The sequence below is a fragment of the Mesoplodon mirus genome, assembly GCF_964341445.2.
Source record: "Mesoplodon mirus genome assembly, chromosome: 3".
In the NCBI taxonomy this organism is placed as follows: Eukaryota; Metazoa; Chordata; class Mammalia; order Artiodactyla; family Ziphiidae; genus Mesoplodon; species Mesoplodon mirus.
This window is the reverse complement of record NC_138978.1, coordinates 8976213-8990827: the sequence shown is the minus strand read 5'-3', so window position 1 is coordinate 8990827 and position 14615 is coordinate 8976213. Positions and strand designations below refer to the sequence as shown.

The following is a 14615-nucleotide window of genomic DNA, read 5'->3' as shown; positions in this document are numbered from 1 at the left end:
CCTACTTCAGGCAACCACAAAGGATCATGTAGGGTGTACACTGCCCAAGGGTGCCTGATCCAGGCCAGGTTGTTAACTCAGGGCTGCATATTCTCCGAGGAAGAGTGTGTTTTGCTAACTTGCCATACAGTTAGTGGGTGGTGGTCCTGAGACAGGCTGGGACCTTGGACCCTTTGCTGCAGTGCTCGCACCTGGATAATCTCCTTGAGCTGACAAGCTACAAAGAAACTATAAGGGACTAAGAATAACTGTGTGCATGTGCAGTTGGGGCAAATTATGGACAACAAGATACAAAAACACCAAAAACCCAACTGCCACTTCTGAGGAGCCCAAAAACAGAGCATTGGGAGCAAAAGCAGGGTACTGCACATGCCCGCTGCACACACCACCCCCAAAGGGGTGGGCTGACCACCTAAGCCACCCCTCCTGCCTGGCCCCTGGACATACCCCTCCCCTCACCCCATACAAGGAACCAGCTCCCCCACTCCCCCAGAGTGAGCGAGGGATCCAGCAAGGGAAACTGTTGCTTGATTTCACTCCCTCTTGCTGCAGCAGGGGTCCCAGGAAAGCCTTATCTGAAACTCTTGGCTGGCCTCTTATCAATTTGTATTGATTAAGGAGACCAAGAACCCTGGTCCGTAACAGTCCTTGCCCTGGTTGAGGCCCTAATCTAGCGCACTGTTGAGTCAGATAATGCAATTTAACAGTAGTTATTGTGCACCTACTGTGTGCCAGGCACCATTATAAATTCTTTGGCTTTGTCTGTTATCAGTAAAGCTCTGGGCAGTGAAAGAAACAACAGTAAGTAGTGCCTGGGATGGCAAGAGTTGCCCAAGATATCTGCAACCTCCACCGCCAGCCTGCGGCCAGGCCTCCAGAGGAAGCTGGCAGTACTGGAGGGCTGCTGGGTGCGAGATGTCTGCAGCTCGTCCAGGGGTCTGTCCCAGGACCCTCATTCTTCGAAGGCTGGCTCCTGAAATGTCAACCCCTCTCTGTACCTTGGACAGAGCCATATACGTTTCAGCTTCTACAGGCAAGGGGCAAGACCTCCCATGAAGTTTGCCTTTTCCCCCAGAAAGCACAGGGCACAGGTTGGGCTGGGAACACCTTTTATTTGGCCACATGCAGCAGGGATAGGAGAACTGCTCTCTTTCCAGCAGGAAGGAGAGGCAGGAACGTGGTCCGACAGGGTGGGGAGGTCCTGGGAATGGCAGTTCCAAGGGTAGGGTGGGCACTTGGAATGCTCTGCAAGCCACAGAGTGCCTGGCCTAGGCATGGAGGTGGACAGGTGGTCCTTGAAACCCCCCTCCCATCCCACTCATCCAGGGCTCACACATCCCAGTTCTCAGGGCCCAATCCTGCCCCCCACCTGCCCTGGGTTGCTGTGTGCAGGATTCCAGGGGGGTCTTCTGGAGAGCCCTGCCCTCACTTAATACACAGGTGGCTTCTGGGGCTTCACTGACAGTGAAGAGAGTCCAGACTTGGCCGGGACCCCACCCCACCCTGGGCCTGCCTATCTCAGACCAGGCCTGAGCCTCTGGACCAAAGCCACCTCGCTAAGCAGGCAGACAGAGTGAGAAAGCCTGGGAGTGGCAGAGAATGGGGCAGAGGACGGGCCAGCAGCGCCGTCCTTCCACTCCCAGACCTGTCTGAGCTACATCATCGCCCAGCAACTGTATTATGCAGGGCAGCCACAGGCTTGCCAGATGTCCTGACTGTCCCAGGTCTGAGGGCCCTCAAAGAAGACAGTGAGAAATGACCCAGCAAGGGAAGGCAGACACATAGATCTAGGTTACCAGCAGAGCTTGGAGACCCTCCCTCAGAGGCATCTGGGGGAGGAGCCTGGGGGAACACCATGCACCCCCCAACCTCAGGGGCCCCCTCATTCAGGTTGAGACCCCCGTGTGGAGAGCTAGCTACCCATAACATATGAAGGCTGTACAAATGAAGAGGCTCCATGAAGAGGCAACTGGGGGGGGGCAAGGATGAACTAGGAAGTCTGGGAGAGCCTGGCCTCTACCTCCCCATCCCAAGCCCAGTCCATCTCTGACAGCAGTTTATCAGTTGGGGTTAGGTGGCTGGGGGCTCGGGGGCATCATGGCAGTGGGGGCCCGATGGTGATGCTGCTGTTGGTGACCCTCGGGCCGTACCAGCCGGCCCAGTAGTGAGTGTCCACGCCGCCGTGCTGAAACCAGATGTAGCGGACGCCGGGTGGATAGTTGGAGAACGTGTGGGAGACCTGGGGGGTGGGGGCAGGTGGAAGGAAGGAGAGCGGTTAGGGCAGTTGACCCTGAGCGGGGTACTGCCTGAGGGGGTGAGGGGGCCAGGATGGGCTGAGATCTCAGTGCTCGACCCAGAGTCAGCAGAATGGAATTCTAGTCCTCTGATTTGGGGCAGACCACCTCCCCTGTCTGTGCCTCCTCAGTTTCCTCATCTGTAAAATGGAGCAAAATCCTGCTGGGTCCACTCCACGGGATTATCTAAGTGCAGCTCAGATGAACCGAAGGAAATTTTGCAAGCTGCCAAAGGATGTCCAATACAGTCATCACTGAGCACATGTGGCTATTTAAGTTAAAATTAATTAAAGTTGGATAAAATTAAAAATTCAGTTCCTAGTCGTACTATGAACCGGCTCTTATTAAGTTTTCAATTGTCACATGTGGCTCTTGGCTACCAAACTGGACAGGGCAGACAGACCATTTCTTTCTCTCTTTTTTTTTTTTTCGGCTGTGCTACACTGCTTGCGGGATCTTAGTTCTCTGACCAGGGACTGAACCTGGGACCATGGCAGTGAAAGCGCCAAGTCCAGACCAGGGAAGTCCCAGACAGACCATTTCTATCACTGCAGAAAGTTCTACTGGAGAGCACTGGTCTGGATCAGGAGTTGGCAAACTATGGTCTAGGGGCCCACTGCCAGTTTTTGTAAATAAAGTTTTATTGGAACACAGTCATGCCCATTTGCTAAAGCTGCTTTCACATCACAACGACAGAGTTGATGAGCTGAGTAGTTGTGATACAGTAAAACCTGCAAAGCTTAAACTATTTGTATCTGGCCTTTTAAGAAAAAGTTCACTGAACCCTAACCTAGATAATAGTAATAACTGATATTAGTAATTAATAATAGTCAATCTTTTCGAACATGGCTTTACCAGCATCATCTCACTGATAATCTTTGAGAGCTCAGAGCAGCCAAAGCCCAGGTAAGAAGCAGCAGAACTGGATCGCAACTTGGGCCTGTCTGACTGCAGTCTCAGCCTCGGACAATGTGCCCCCTGTCCCCCTCCCAGCTCACACACCTCCCTCCACTTGGCATCGCTCTTCTGCTGGATGGTTGCTGGGTCTGGCTGGAAGGTCCCCAGAGGCGCATGTGCTGACGACAGGAGCTGAACACACAGCTGGTACTTGGACCCGCAGTCTGGTCTGGCTGCGAACCTGCAGGCAGAGGAAGGGCCCTTCAGGGCCTTGGAGATGGGGGGGCAGGGTGGAGGCGGGGCACCTGAGTGGCAGGGCCCCCCCCCAGACCCTCGCCCCAAGCACTCACCAGTCCTTCACCTCGATGTCTGGCCGTGTGGTGTCCATCAGCTCCTCCCAATACCCTTCAGCCTTGAGGTCCACCACCTGGGACTTGAGGCAGGTGCTGGGGGTGGGTGAAGGGGTGGGAGGGGCTGGAGCTCGCCACTAGGGCACTGGGGGGCTAGGACTGCCCCTCCCAGAGCAGGAGAGACCCCAAGGTGCAGTGACTTGGGCTTCCCCCCACCCCGAGACCCCTTGGATCTTACTAATAAGAAGTCACGAAGTATTTCTTGACCTGGTCACTGGGGAATTCCTTCCTCTGGTCTCCAGAGAGCTCCTCCACCTTCCACTCATCGCCTCCGTTCACGTCCAGGCTCCAGAACTCAAACCCCTCTGGTGGGAAAGCAGAGTTCGTATCAAAGGGAAGCCCCTCAGTGGCCGCCTCCCAAGTTCCCCTTGCTCCTGGCACCTCTCCCTGGATTTCAGCAGCTGCCCTCAAGCCCCGTGCTGGGGAACCCTGCACATCAACAGTGCCTGCCTTGTATTAGGTGCTGCCTGTGTGCCAGGCACCATGGTAACTGATTTCTACTGGGAATCCTGATGATGGGAACAACCAGACTACTTCTGTGATGGAATGCTCTGGTGCCGGTCAGACAGATCTGGGTCTAGTCCCAGCTCTACCAATACTGGGCTCTGTGACCTTAGGCAAGCTGCTTTCTCTCTCTGAGCCTTGGTTTTGTCCTCTGTAAACTGGGGTCAAGAACAGGGGCTGGCAAACTTTTTCCATAAAGGGTCAGAATACTTTAGGTTTTGTGGGCTACATATTGACTCTATCACATAGTGTTTTGGTTTTTTTGTTTGTTTTTTAAATAACCCTTTAAAACCATAAAAACTATTCTTAGCTCCTAGGCCAGATTTGGCTTATGGACCATAGTTTGTCAACATGCTGGTCAAGAACATGGCCGTTGGGGAGTCAAGTGAGGCAGGCATCTGAAAGCTCTGGACAGCTTGGGGTTGTTTTACTATCATTTTGCTCCAGAATTTGGCCACATAATAGAGATTGAGGTTCTCATCCCATCAAAGTGTCTACTTAATCATTTACAACACAGCAAGGGAAAAGAGGGGGCTCTGGATGACCGCAGAAGTCTTGTTTTACCTTTTGTTGGAATGTGCTGGGAAGAAGACTGGATCTCTCATTCTCTCATAAGCAAAGCCCCCTTTGTCTTCTGGGCAGTCCTGGTAGACCTAGTCCTGGAGTCTGGGAGCCAGGCCAAGAAAATATGGCTCTGACTTCCTGGTCTTGTGTCTTGGGCACAATTCATTCCAACTGGCCAACATTCCCTCTCCTAGGAAAGGTCACTGGGGAAATAACCTTCAGAGTGGAATAAGAGTGGAATAATGCCACTCTTGGCCTCAGTTTGTCCATCTGAAAAACAGGTGCCTAACAGTACCTACCTCTTAGGATTATTGTGAGAAAGGAATTAAACCCCCCAAAGTGCCTGGCTGGCTCATAGTAAGTGCCTAATGAATGTTAGCTGGTATTATGACAGTGTGTGTGTTTGGGGGCACGTCATACCCAGTCTGCACCCCACCTTCGGCGCACGGGTTATGCAGGAGGTTCTTGTGGAGGCTGCGGAGGAAGTAGAAGACCTTCCAGTCGGCCACGGGCTGGTCCCAGTCTTCGGTAATGAAGCCCTCACGCAGGCATTTGCGCTTCCAGAGGGTCACGAGGTCGATGAGGTCTCGCCAGAGGCTGCAGACCAGGCGGCAACGCAGCAGCAGCTGGCGGGCGGGCACGTGCGTGAACAACTCCAACAGGATGTTCTCAGGCAGCTCGTTGATGTTCCCCACCGCCATGGCTCTCCTGTGGTTGTTGAAAAGCTACACTACAGACCTGATCCTCTCCCCGGGACCCCGTACTCGCAGCACCCCGTGGTGGTGGAGGTTCCCTCGCAGTACTGTCACTGACTGTCTCAGGAAAGTCACTGGGCCTCTCTGAGCCTCAGTTTCCTCCTCTGTAAAATGGGGCCAGGAACAGTACTTACCTCCTAGAGGGGGTACAAGGAGCTTGGGACACAGCAGAAGCTCAGTAAAAGGGGAGCTCTGATTTTTTTAACTGGCACCTCACAATAGCCTCTAAGGAGGCAGAAGAGGTAGCAGGATCTGCCCAAGGTCACACAGACAGGAGCAGCGGGGAAAGGAGCCTGAGCCTTCTCTGAATCTAGAGCCAGCTTTTTTCAATAGGTCGGACGGTCTTTAGCATGGAAGTAACAATTCGCAGCCCTGCAGCCTGTCTGGTACCTTCCGCATTCTCTCTCCCAACCTCAAAACGGAGGAGCGGAGATATTGGCGGGGGGGAGGGTTAATTATCATTGTCTCCGACCGAGGTCCAAAGGGCTCTAGCCACTTTGTCGAGACCATGGAGGAAATGCTCTGCCTGGCTGGGACTGGAGAAGGGGTGGGCGATGGGGAGCGGGCCTTCCTATACTCCAACCCCCATCCCCGTGGCTGGGCTCCAGCCCCGGGTGTCCCCGCGCGCCTTCGACTTCCCATCCCTCCTCGTGGCTTTCAAATGTTTCCTAAAGTCTAGGCTTGGACCCCTGCGCATCGATGGCGACCCCAGCTCGGGTTCCTGCTCGCGCCGCCTCTCGAGGCCGCGCCGCGCAACCCCGCCGCCTGGGCCTTGTCCGCGCCGGGCCTCCCTCGGCGCACTGCTGCTGGGCCCGGAACCGCCGAGCCCGCCCGCCCGGTCCCCGCACCCCGCGTCCCCGCCCCGGCGCTCCCCGCGCCCACTCCCGCCGGTCACCTGCCCTCTGCCACCGCTGTGCGATCCCGCTCCGCAGCAAGGGCTGAGCCAGCCTCCGCCTGCGGTCGCCGGTGGATGCGGCCCCGCCCCAGCCCTCCGAGCCCCGCCCCGGCCCCGCCTCCACGGCCCGCTCCGGTCCCCGGCCCGCGGGGAGCACCCGGCTTGGGGTGCGCCCCCGACAGATGTAGGAAAATTACCTGGGGCGGGACGGTGTCGTGCCGGGAGGAGCCTCTGCCCACACCCTCCGCATGACCCAGACTCTCCCAGCCTCCTCGCCGCCTCCTCCCAGCAGCCACCCCAGGAGGGTGCTGGGAGACGCCCCGAATCGGACTCCCACCCGCCCCCATTAAAAAAAAAAAAAAGAAAAAAGAAACGACTCCCGACCTTTCTTGGCCTCCTGGGTCCGCCAAGGAACCGGGAGCCTCAGGCCTCGGGCCGATCGTTCCGGACTGTGGGGCGTCCCGGCGCGGGGCCAAAGGCGGGGCGGGGGCGGAGGCGGGGGCCTTTAAGAGGCGCGGCCGGCCGGGACCCGACCCAGACGTGAGCAGCGCCTGGACTCGCCGCCGCCGCCGCCGCCGCCGCCGCCGCCGCCGCGGGACTCGGACAGCCCGCCCGCAGCGCTCCGGGTCCTCCTCTCGCGACCGCGCTCTGCAGCGATGGACGGAGACGGTGACCCAGGTAGCCGCCGCCGCCGGATCCACTCGCTCAGCCCTAGAGGGGTGACCGGGGCAGGCGGGCGAGTGCTACGGAGAGGGGGCATCAGAGAGCGAGGGGGCCCCGATACACAGAGCGACACACTTTCACCCAAGCAAAGCCCTTGAGACAGTCTCAAAGGAGCACAGTCCTCTGTCTGGTGTCTTGATCTGCCGGAGGCCTTGAGAGATGACAGGCAGAGAGGGAGGACTCCTGGGTCCCATTTACCTGGGAAATAGCGTATGAGTAATCCCACGTTCCCGCCTCCTGAGGGTCTACTGGACCCGGGTCTGGGACCTATCTGGGATGGAAGAGGCCACAAGCCTTTTTATTCCATCAGCTTCTTCCATTTGCCAACTCTGGGCCGTGAGATGCCTGAATCCCCATGAATTTCTTGGGGTTACTGGCCTCTCCCCACCCCATCCCAGCCTTCCTCCTGGGATCCCTTGTCTGGAGGGGCTGTCCTTCATTTGGGTGGCTGGATGCCCAGTGGGAACCAGGCTGGTGGTGAGGGAGAGTTGGGACATCAGCTCTAGCCGATGCTCAGGGCCCTTTGAGACTGCCCAGTCATCTCCTCTGGCACCAAAGATCCCCTGCTCCCCATCTCTAGAACTCCCCATTGGGCCTGTAGGGGTTGCCTGCTGAGTCAGGGTGGGAACAAGACCTGCCCCCACCCCTTCCTCACCAGGCCCATCTGAGAGTGGCTGTTGCTTGGGGAGACAATGGGAAACAGACTGATGCTCACTCAGGCAGCCAAGATCCCCACCCCTCCCTCCAGCCCTGAAAATCCCAGCTCCTTCCGCTCTTGCTCCCAATCCATGGCCCCCTTGCCCCACCCTTTATAGGGCCCCAGAATGGGTTCCTGCTTCTTCCCAGGGCCCAGCTATTCCCTGGACTCAGGGGCCCAATCCAGGTGAGTGAATAAGCCTCGGAGGCAGCTTCCAGGGGCCAGATAACTTTCCGAAGGCAACAATGTGGGGAGTTGTGTGTGCTCAAGAGGGGGTGGGGGGGCCTGTAATCAGATCTGGGGCCTTGAGTGCCAGGCCTGGGGCCAGGAGAGGGGACTGGGCGAGGTGCACCTTTCGGGGGAGCATCAGGTGTCCACCAGGGCCAGGGCAGGGCAGGGCAGGGGGAGGGGTGGAGAGGTGAGGGCACTGGGCCCAGCTCCCCAGAGAGCTGTGGGCAGCAAGACGGGCAGGTGACATGGCTTCAGGGCAGGCATTATTCCTCTCCGCCATCCCACAGTTCTGCGGTGTGACTTGGGAGAAGTCAGTAAGACTCTCTGGGCCTCAGTTTCCTCCTTGCCGAAAGGGAAGTGTGAAGCCCCACATCATAAAGATGTGGCAAAAAAAAAAAAAAAGCTAACAATGAAGGGAACTGTGCTGAATAATAAGATTCACTAAATAAGATTTACTGAGGACTCACTGTGTGCTCTGGGCTCCGAAGACATAAACCCTGATTCGGCTCTCAGGGGGCTGAGAGTGTGGGCGGTGGGGAAATGCTGCATATGAGGAGGTGAAGGGCTGGCCGCCCAGGTCCTGACAACACCCAGCCTTGGGTCTAGGCCCTGCCTGTTCCTCCCCTGGTGCCTGGCCTGTTTCCACCACCACCTTGGCTTTCCAGGGCCCAGCACTTAGGACTCCCCCACCCACCCTGTCCTAGGTCTGAGAGCAGTGGCCTCCCCCATGACCCAGAGTGGCTCCATCACTTCCCCACTGTCTCTTCCTCCTCCGGAGACACTGGGCACTTGGTATCCACTTATTCAAGGCTTCGATGGCCCAGCTGAGGCCAGCCAGGATCCAGGAGACAGTCCAGCCCACAGCTCCTGATATCAGTCCCTCTCCTCATAATTTGGAATGCCCTTGCCCCCTCCTCAGAAGAGGTGGACATCAGGACTGTCTGATTGGCCTGGGATTACCCCCATTTTATAGACGAGGAAGCTGAGGGCCAGGAATAGGAAAAGGAGTGAAGAAACCTTCCTTCCCAAGCGCTTACTACATCTTCCTATTTGATACACATGTTCTCTTTTAATGAGCTTCCCTCCCCCATCCCCAAGCCCCTGTTCTCCCTTCCCTTCAGGCCTCAGATCCCCGTATCCCCTGCCTGAATACCAGCAGTGCGACCTTTGGCAGGTCACTCCCCATCTCTGAACCTGAGCATTTTCATCTGTGAAATCAAAATCATAACCCTCAACTCAACGAATCATTTTCTCAAGGCTGTGGTGGTTAAAGGTGGCTCTGGAGCCAGACTGCCTGGGTTCAAATCCAGGCTCCGACCACTCATTTGCTGCGTGATCCTGGGTGGTTTTACGTCTCTGTCCCTCAGTTTCCTCATCAACGAAATAGGGATGGTAATAGGGACAACCTAGAAGAGATGCTGCGAGGATTTAAAGAGTAAAAATTAAAATGCTCAGAATGGGGCCTAACACTTGCTAAGTAAGTGCCCAATAAACATTAGCCGCTGACAGGGAGCCAGGCAGGGCGCCAGATGCCAGGCACGGGGGATGAAGCAGTGAGTTTCCCAGACCCGGTTCCTGCCCTCATTCCCTCAGTCTAGTCCCAGGGAAAGGCGTTTATAAACCGTCACACCCTTGGACAAAAGCTAGGAAGGACGGAACTCCCAGCGGTGAGGTGAGAGGATGTTGTGGTAGGGGAAGTTGCGGAGGGCTCCCCTGAGGAGGTGACCGGAGCAGGGATCTTAGAGGGCCGTCGAGAGGGCTAAGGGGCTTCACTGTGTCAGGAATATCATCAGTTCCTGCTGTCGGCTCAGGTATGGGGTTTACTGGCACTGCAGGGGAAACTGAGGCCACTCTTCAGACTTGGAGCTGATCTGTGGCCCCGGGCTCCTGGTCCCAGGCTCTGGTCACGGAAACTCCGGCCCCCGCTGAGGACTGTCCGAGCGCGGGTGGGGGCGGCCGGGGCGCGCGGCGGGGGCGGTCTGGGGGGAGTCTCAGCCGCGCCCCGCCCGCCCGCCCGCAGAGAGCGTGGGCCAGCCGGAGGAGGAGAGCCCGGAGGAGCAGCCGCAGGAGGCTGGCGCGGAGGAGGCGAGCGGCGGGGAGGAGCGGCCCGAGGACGAGGGGGAGGAGGAGGCAGCGTACTTGGACGAGCTGCCCGAGCCGCTGCTGCTGCGTGTGCTGGCCGAGCTGCCCGCCGCCCAGCTCGTGCAGGCCTGCCGCCTGGTGTGCCTGCGCTGGAAGGAGCTGGTCGACGGCTCTCCCCTGTGGCTGCTCAAGTGCCAGCAAGAGGGTCTGGTACCCGAGGGCGGCCCCGAGGATGAGCGCGACCACTGGCAGCAGTTCTACTTCCTGAGCAAGAGGCGGCGCAACCTGCTGCGCAACCCGTGCGGGGAAGGTGAGGGGTCGTGCCCTGTCACCCCGGCCTGGGGAGCTCAGCTTCCCCTTCTGTACCATGGGCAGTAACAAGGCCAGCCTGCTTTGAGGGGTGGATGAGATAAGGCGCTTGGCGCAGCGCCCAGCACAGAGTAGCCCCGGTACAGACTGTAGTATTATCCTCCTGTCCTGCTCCGGGGCGGGGGAAGTCGGGGAGGCGGGCGGGAGTTGTCTCTCTCCCAGATCCTTCCACCCCCCAGGGAGCTGGGGCAAGACAGGCCCCGCGGAGGACCCTGCTGGGAGGGAGAGAGAATCTGGGGACAAACAGGAAGTGCTCACCATTCACGCCCACCGCGACACCATTCAAGGACCGCGTTCATCCTCCCCCCCACGATAGGGGCAAGAGCCACCCTGCCACACCCTCGCAGGGGCTGGGTGACCAGCGTGGGGCTGTGGTGTTCCTACAGAGGACTTGGAGGGCTGGTGCGACGTGGAGCACGGTGGGGACGGCTGGAGGGTGGAGGAGCTGCCCGGAGACTGCGGGGTGGAATTCATCCACGACGAGAGTGTCAAGAAGTACTTCGCCTCCTCCTTCGAGTAAGGAGAAGGGGGATGGATGAGAAGCGGGGGAGGGGACCTCCACTCAGTCCTAACCCCCAGTCTCCCAGGTGGTGTCGCAAAGCGCAGGTCATTGACCTGCAGGCTGAGGGCTACTGGGAGGAGCTGCTGGACACCACTCAGCCGGCCATCATGGTGAAGGACTGGTGAGCGGCCGTGGGGGAAGGGGAGCGGGGTTGAGGGGCGAACTGGAACCGGCTACTCTGCTTCAGAGGCCGCTGCCTCCCTACTCGAGAGCTTGCAGTCACGTGACCATGGGTTTTCAGGAGAAGGTGGAAATCCATCTCCCCTCCTGAGTTTTAAATGTTGGCAAGTTTTTTTTGTTTTTGTTTTTTAATATCCACCTGCTGTCCCAACAAAAAGTGTCCCTGTGGGTTGGCTTTGGTCCCAACACTGGGTCTGGCCCACCTGGGGTTTAGTCCTCGGGTTTGGGCAAGTCACTTGGGCAAGTCACTTTCTCTCTCCGGCCTCGGTTTCCTTATCTGTAAAATGGGAACATTGGTACTACCGGTCAGCAGGGCTAACTCCTGTAGAGGGTTGGGCCCAGAGTACCCGCTCAGCAGGGCTGAAGCCTTCCCCGGGCGCTCCCTCCCTCGGGGCAGGTACTCGGGACGAAGAGACGCCGGCTGCCTGTACGAGCTCACGGTGAAGCTGCTGTCGGAGCACGAGGACGTGCTGGCCGAGTTCAACAGCGGGCAGGTGGCAGTGCCACAAGACAGCGACGACGGTGGCTGGATTGAGGTGAGCTTGGAGGCCCGGGGGGCGGTGGGGCGGGGCTCGTGAAAAGCCCGCCTAAGGCCCGTGTGGGTGGGGCAGGGTTGGACGGGCCGAGAGGCTTGGAGGAGGGACGCTGCGCTGAGAAATCCAGGGCGCTAGACGAGGGTCAGAGCGCCAGGGTGGGGTGGCTGGGGGAGGCCTCGGGGCTCCGAGCCTGACCCTCCCTCCCCCTTCCCCCTGACTCCCCACCCACAGATCTCCCACACCTTCACCGATTATGGGCCGGGCGTCCGCTTCGTCCGCTTCGAGCACGGCGGACAGGACTGCGTCTACTGGAAGGGCTGGTTCGGGGCCCGGGTGACCAACAGCAGCGTGTGGGTGGAGCCCTGAGTGACCCCTCCTCCCGCCTACCCCGGCTTCCTTGGAGGGCCAGAGGCGCGGGGGTAGATAGGACTTAGTCGGTAGCATCCTGACCTTCCGCATCCGGCGCACTCCTCTCCCTTCCCACGCTCGAAGACCAGCCCCCTCAGAGGGAAAGATGGGTTTTGTTGGTATATATTTGCATCTAGAAAATAAGATGGGTGAGGGCGTGGGCCTGCCCTGGGCCCGCCGCTGCTGAATCCCCTGCACCTAACACTGTGCCTGCCACGAAAATGGGCGCTCAATAAATCTTATTTGTCGGAGGAAGGAATGAATGAACACGGGGATGAATGAACTCCCCTCCCTTTGCTCAGTCTCTGTCTCTTGAGGGCCCCTGGCCCAGCCTGGAAAAATACTTGGTGGGGTTCCAGCTGCTCTGGTTTCCAGGGGCCCTTGGGCGGGTGCAGAGCCAGCCAGGCCTGGTCCCGCCGGACAAAGGCTGGGATTGTGAGGCCAGGGAACGGGGAGCTGGGCCTGGCGCCCGACTGACACCCAAGCTGCCCAGAAGCCAGAACCGAGTGTGTGTGGGGGGCCCCCCTCCTGGCCTCTCTTGATCCCTCTCCCCGTTTTTTTTTTTCCTGAAGGCAGGATGGTGGGTGGTGGCAGTATCTCATCTAGGGTACCAGTTCTCCTGGGCCCAGGGATGGGTGCCAGTGGCTTGAGGTGGGGGATGGGGTGGGGTGACAGGCTGGGGGGCACAGGAAGGATCAGCTTGGTGTCCCTCTTCAGTTCACGCCCACTTCATGCTGTCCTCCTTGGCTTGTATTGGATCGGACAAGAGTCATTAGCATCTGGTCTCCTTGGTCATTTTCCAAGCCCTGCCCAGAGGCTGGTCCCTGGTACTGGTTTGAGGGGAGGGGTGGAGGGAAGGGTGTGGTGCCAGGCTCTGGACCAGGAACTCCTTTTCTGGCCTCCCCAGCAGCTCTCAAACCCAGCCCCCTCCCCAGGACTCTCAGCTGCTGGTCTTGGGGGATGAGGGTCTGAAACATCTCCTCTCCTAAAGGATGACCAATAAAATCTCCATGCCCCTCCAGCTTTCCTTTGATTCTGAGCCCTGATGCCACCTGCTGGTCAGGTGGACTTGCAGAGTTTAAGCTGGAGCCTGCCTGCATTTGTTCATCGGTTCATTCAATCACTCATGATTTCTGACGCCCCAACCAGGGGCCAGGCCCAGCACAGGGTCCTAAAGTTGCAGGGGTAAGTCAGACACTCCTTGTCCCAGGAAGAGTCACCAGCTTGGCCACATCGAGGATGGGGCATCTGGGGAAGGGATATATCCAGTGTCATGGGGGCCTCCAGTCTAATGGTGGAGGCATAGTCCCTGCTCTGGGAGCATCCTCAGTCAGACAAGGGAAGACAAATCCCTGAGAACTCCTAGTCTGATGGTGGAGGCAGAGCCCCTTGTTGCATGAACACCGTTGGTCCTTTCTAGGGGTTTTCACAGTCCAGTGGGAGAGGCATCCTCCACACCCACCTGAGTTGCCAATCAGACAGGAGAAGTGATGCTTTGCCCTGGGAGCCCAGTTTGATGAGGAGCCATGAAGGAACCGGGTCACCCCCATGAACTCCCAGGTTTACGTAAAGGAGTAACAGGCAAAGCAACGCTTTCGGGTGAGGAGGGGCTAGGATGAGCATGTTGGGAAACGTGGGGATGAGTCAGGAGAAGACCAGAGCCCGCGCCTGGGCTGAAGGAGGAGGCTGGATGGAGAGGTGCGGTGGATGTGAGAGGCCAGGAGTCTGGGTCCAGGTGTCCAAAGGACTGGATGTCAGGGAATATGGGGGGCATGAAAGGTGCTGTGTGGGGGGGCTCTCCCCAGGAGGCCTTCAGGAAAGAGGCCCATAAGGAGTCTGCGGCTCTGGGCTGGAGACAGAGGGGTTGCAGTGTCTGTGGCCAGCAGTCAAAGCCAAGGGCACTGGTGATAGCTGGAAACAAGTGTGGAGTGAGTCAGGAGAAGGCCCAGGGAAACCTCAGCTTCTGGGGCCACGATGGGGGAGACACAGCAGCCAGGGAGGTGGGGGTCAAGTGAGTAGGAGGATGCAAGCCCAGCAAGGCCACCTCCAGCCAACGCCTGCTCTCAGAGGAAAGAGCCAGAAGGCCAGAGGCCAGATTCTCTCCCGAGGGCATGGGGCCCACAGAGGAGACCTGAGGGGCTTGGATAAGGGGGTGGTGTCAACCGTCCCTGCGTGTCTGTCACAGGAGGGGCCGCTGGATACACTGGTGGTGTTTAGCTTGGGAACACGAGACAGCTTCTTGTGGGTCATCCGAGGGCTGACGTTGGGGGAAGGGGGGCCCACAAGGCTCACTGTGCACAGGGTACATCCTGTCGCACCACCCCTGTAACCCAGTTGGATATGGGGAAGGGGGCAAGGGTATCGCTACCCCCTTCTACACTTGAGGACGAGAGACTTTCCTGGCATGTGACACCCAGAGTAACTGGAGAAGCACAAGCTCTGATCCAGGTGCATCTGGCTCCAAAGAGCATGCTCCAAACCCTTCAGTTTTACTGTCCCCTACTCTAG

The 14615-nt window shown here is 58.3% G+C and overlaps 2 protein-coding genes across 5 annotated transcripts; one reads left to right on the top strand and one right to left on the bottom strand.

Moving 5' to 3' along the window:
* Window positions 1-1103: 1103 nt before the first annotated feature.
* FBXO44 (F-box protein 44) lies at window positions 1104-6784 on the bottom strand. Of its 4 annotated transcripts, none has more exons than XM_082612531.1 (6): window positions 6704-6784; window positions 5106-5377; window positions 3780-3906; window positions 3542-3637; window positions 3297-3452; window positions 1104-2239 (listed from the first exon to the last, which is right to left on the bottom strand). In XM_082612531.1, the coding sequence occupies exons 2-6, from the start codon at window positions 5368-5370 to the stop codon at window positions 2071-2073; spliced, it is 813 nt and encodes a 270-aa protein (XP_082468657.1). In that variant the 5' UTR covers window positions 5371-5377; window positions 6704-6784; the 3' UTR covers window positions 1104-2070. The 4 variants fall into 4 exon arrangements, with proteins under 4 accessions (XP_082468657.1, XP_082468656.1, XP_082468658.1 ...); XM_082612530.1 differs by lacking the exon at window positions 6704-6784 and adding an exon at window positions 6320-6400; XM_082612532.1 differs by lacking the exon at window positions 6704-6784 and adding an exon at window positions 6320-6400 and having other exon boundaries at window positions 3297-3432.
* Window positions 5979-12351, top strand: FBXO2 (F-box protein 2; the record flags this gene model as incomplete). The annotated part of the gene is made up of 8 exons (XM_082612092.1): window positions 5979-6529; window positions 6858-7055; window positions 7858-7925; window positions 9901-10362; window positions 10808-10937; window positions 11009-11104; window positions 11561-11699; window positions 11931-12351. 8 exons carry the CDS (start codon window positions 5979-5981, stop codon window positions 12063-12065), a joined length of 1779 nt encoding a protein of 592 aa, XP_082468218.1. The 3' UTR covers window positions 12066-12351.
* Between the last annotated feature and the right edge of the window lie 2264 nt (window positions 12352-14615).

What these genes read in the sequence shown, in the direction of transcription:
- FBXO44 (XM_082612531.1), bottom strand. Translation starts at nt 5,370, where the DNA reads ATGGCGGTGGGGAACATCAACGAGCTGCCTGAGAACATCCTGTTGGAG. An exon ending in GACATCGAGGTGAAGGACTG is followed by an intron (nt 3,453 to 3,541) that starts GTGAGTGCTTGG and finishes AAGGCCCTGAAG; the next exon opens with GGCCCTTCCTCTGCCTGCAG. An exon ending in GCGATGCCAAGTGGAGGGAG is followed by an intron (nt 2,240 to 3,296) that starts GTGTGTGAGCTG and finishes CCCACCCCCCAG; the next exon opens with GTCTCCCACACGTTCTCCAA.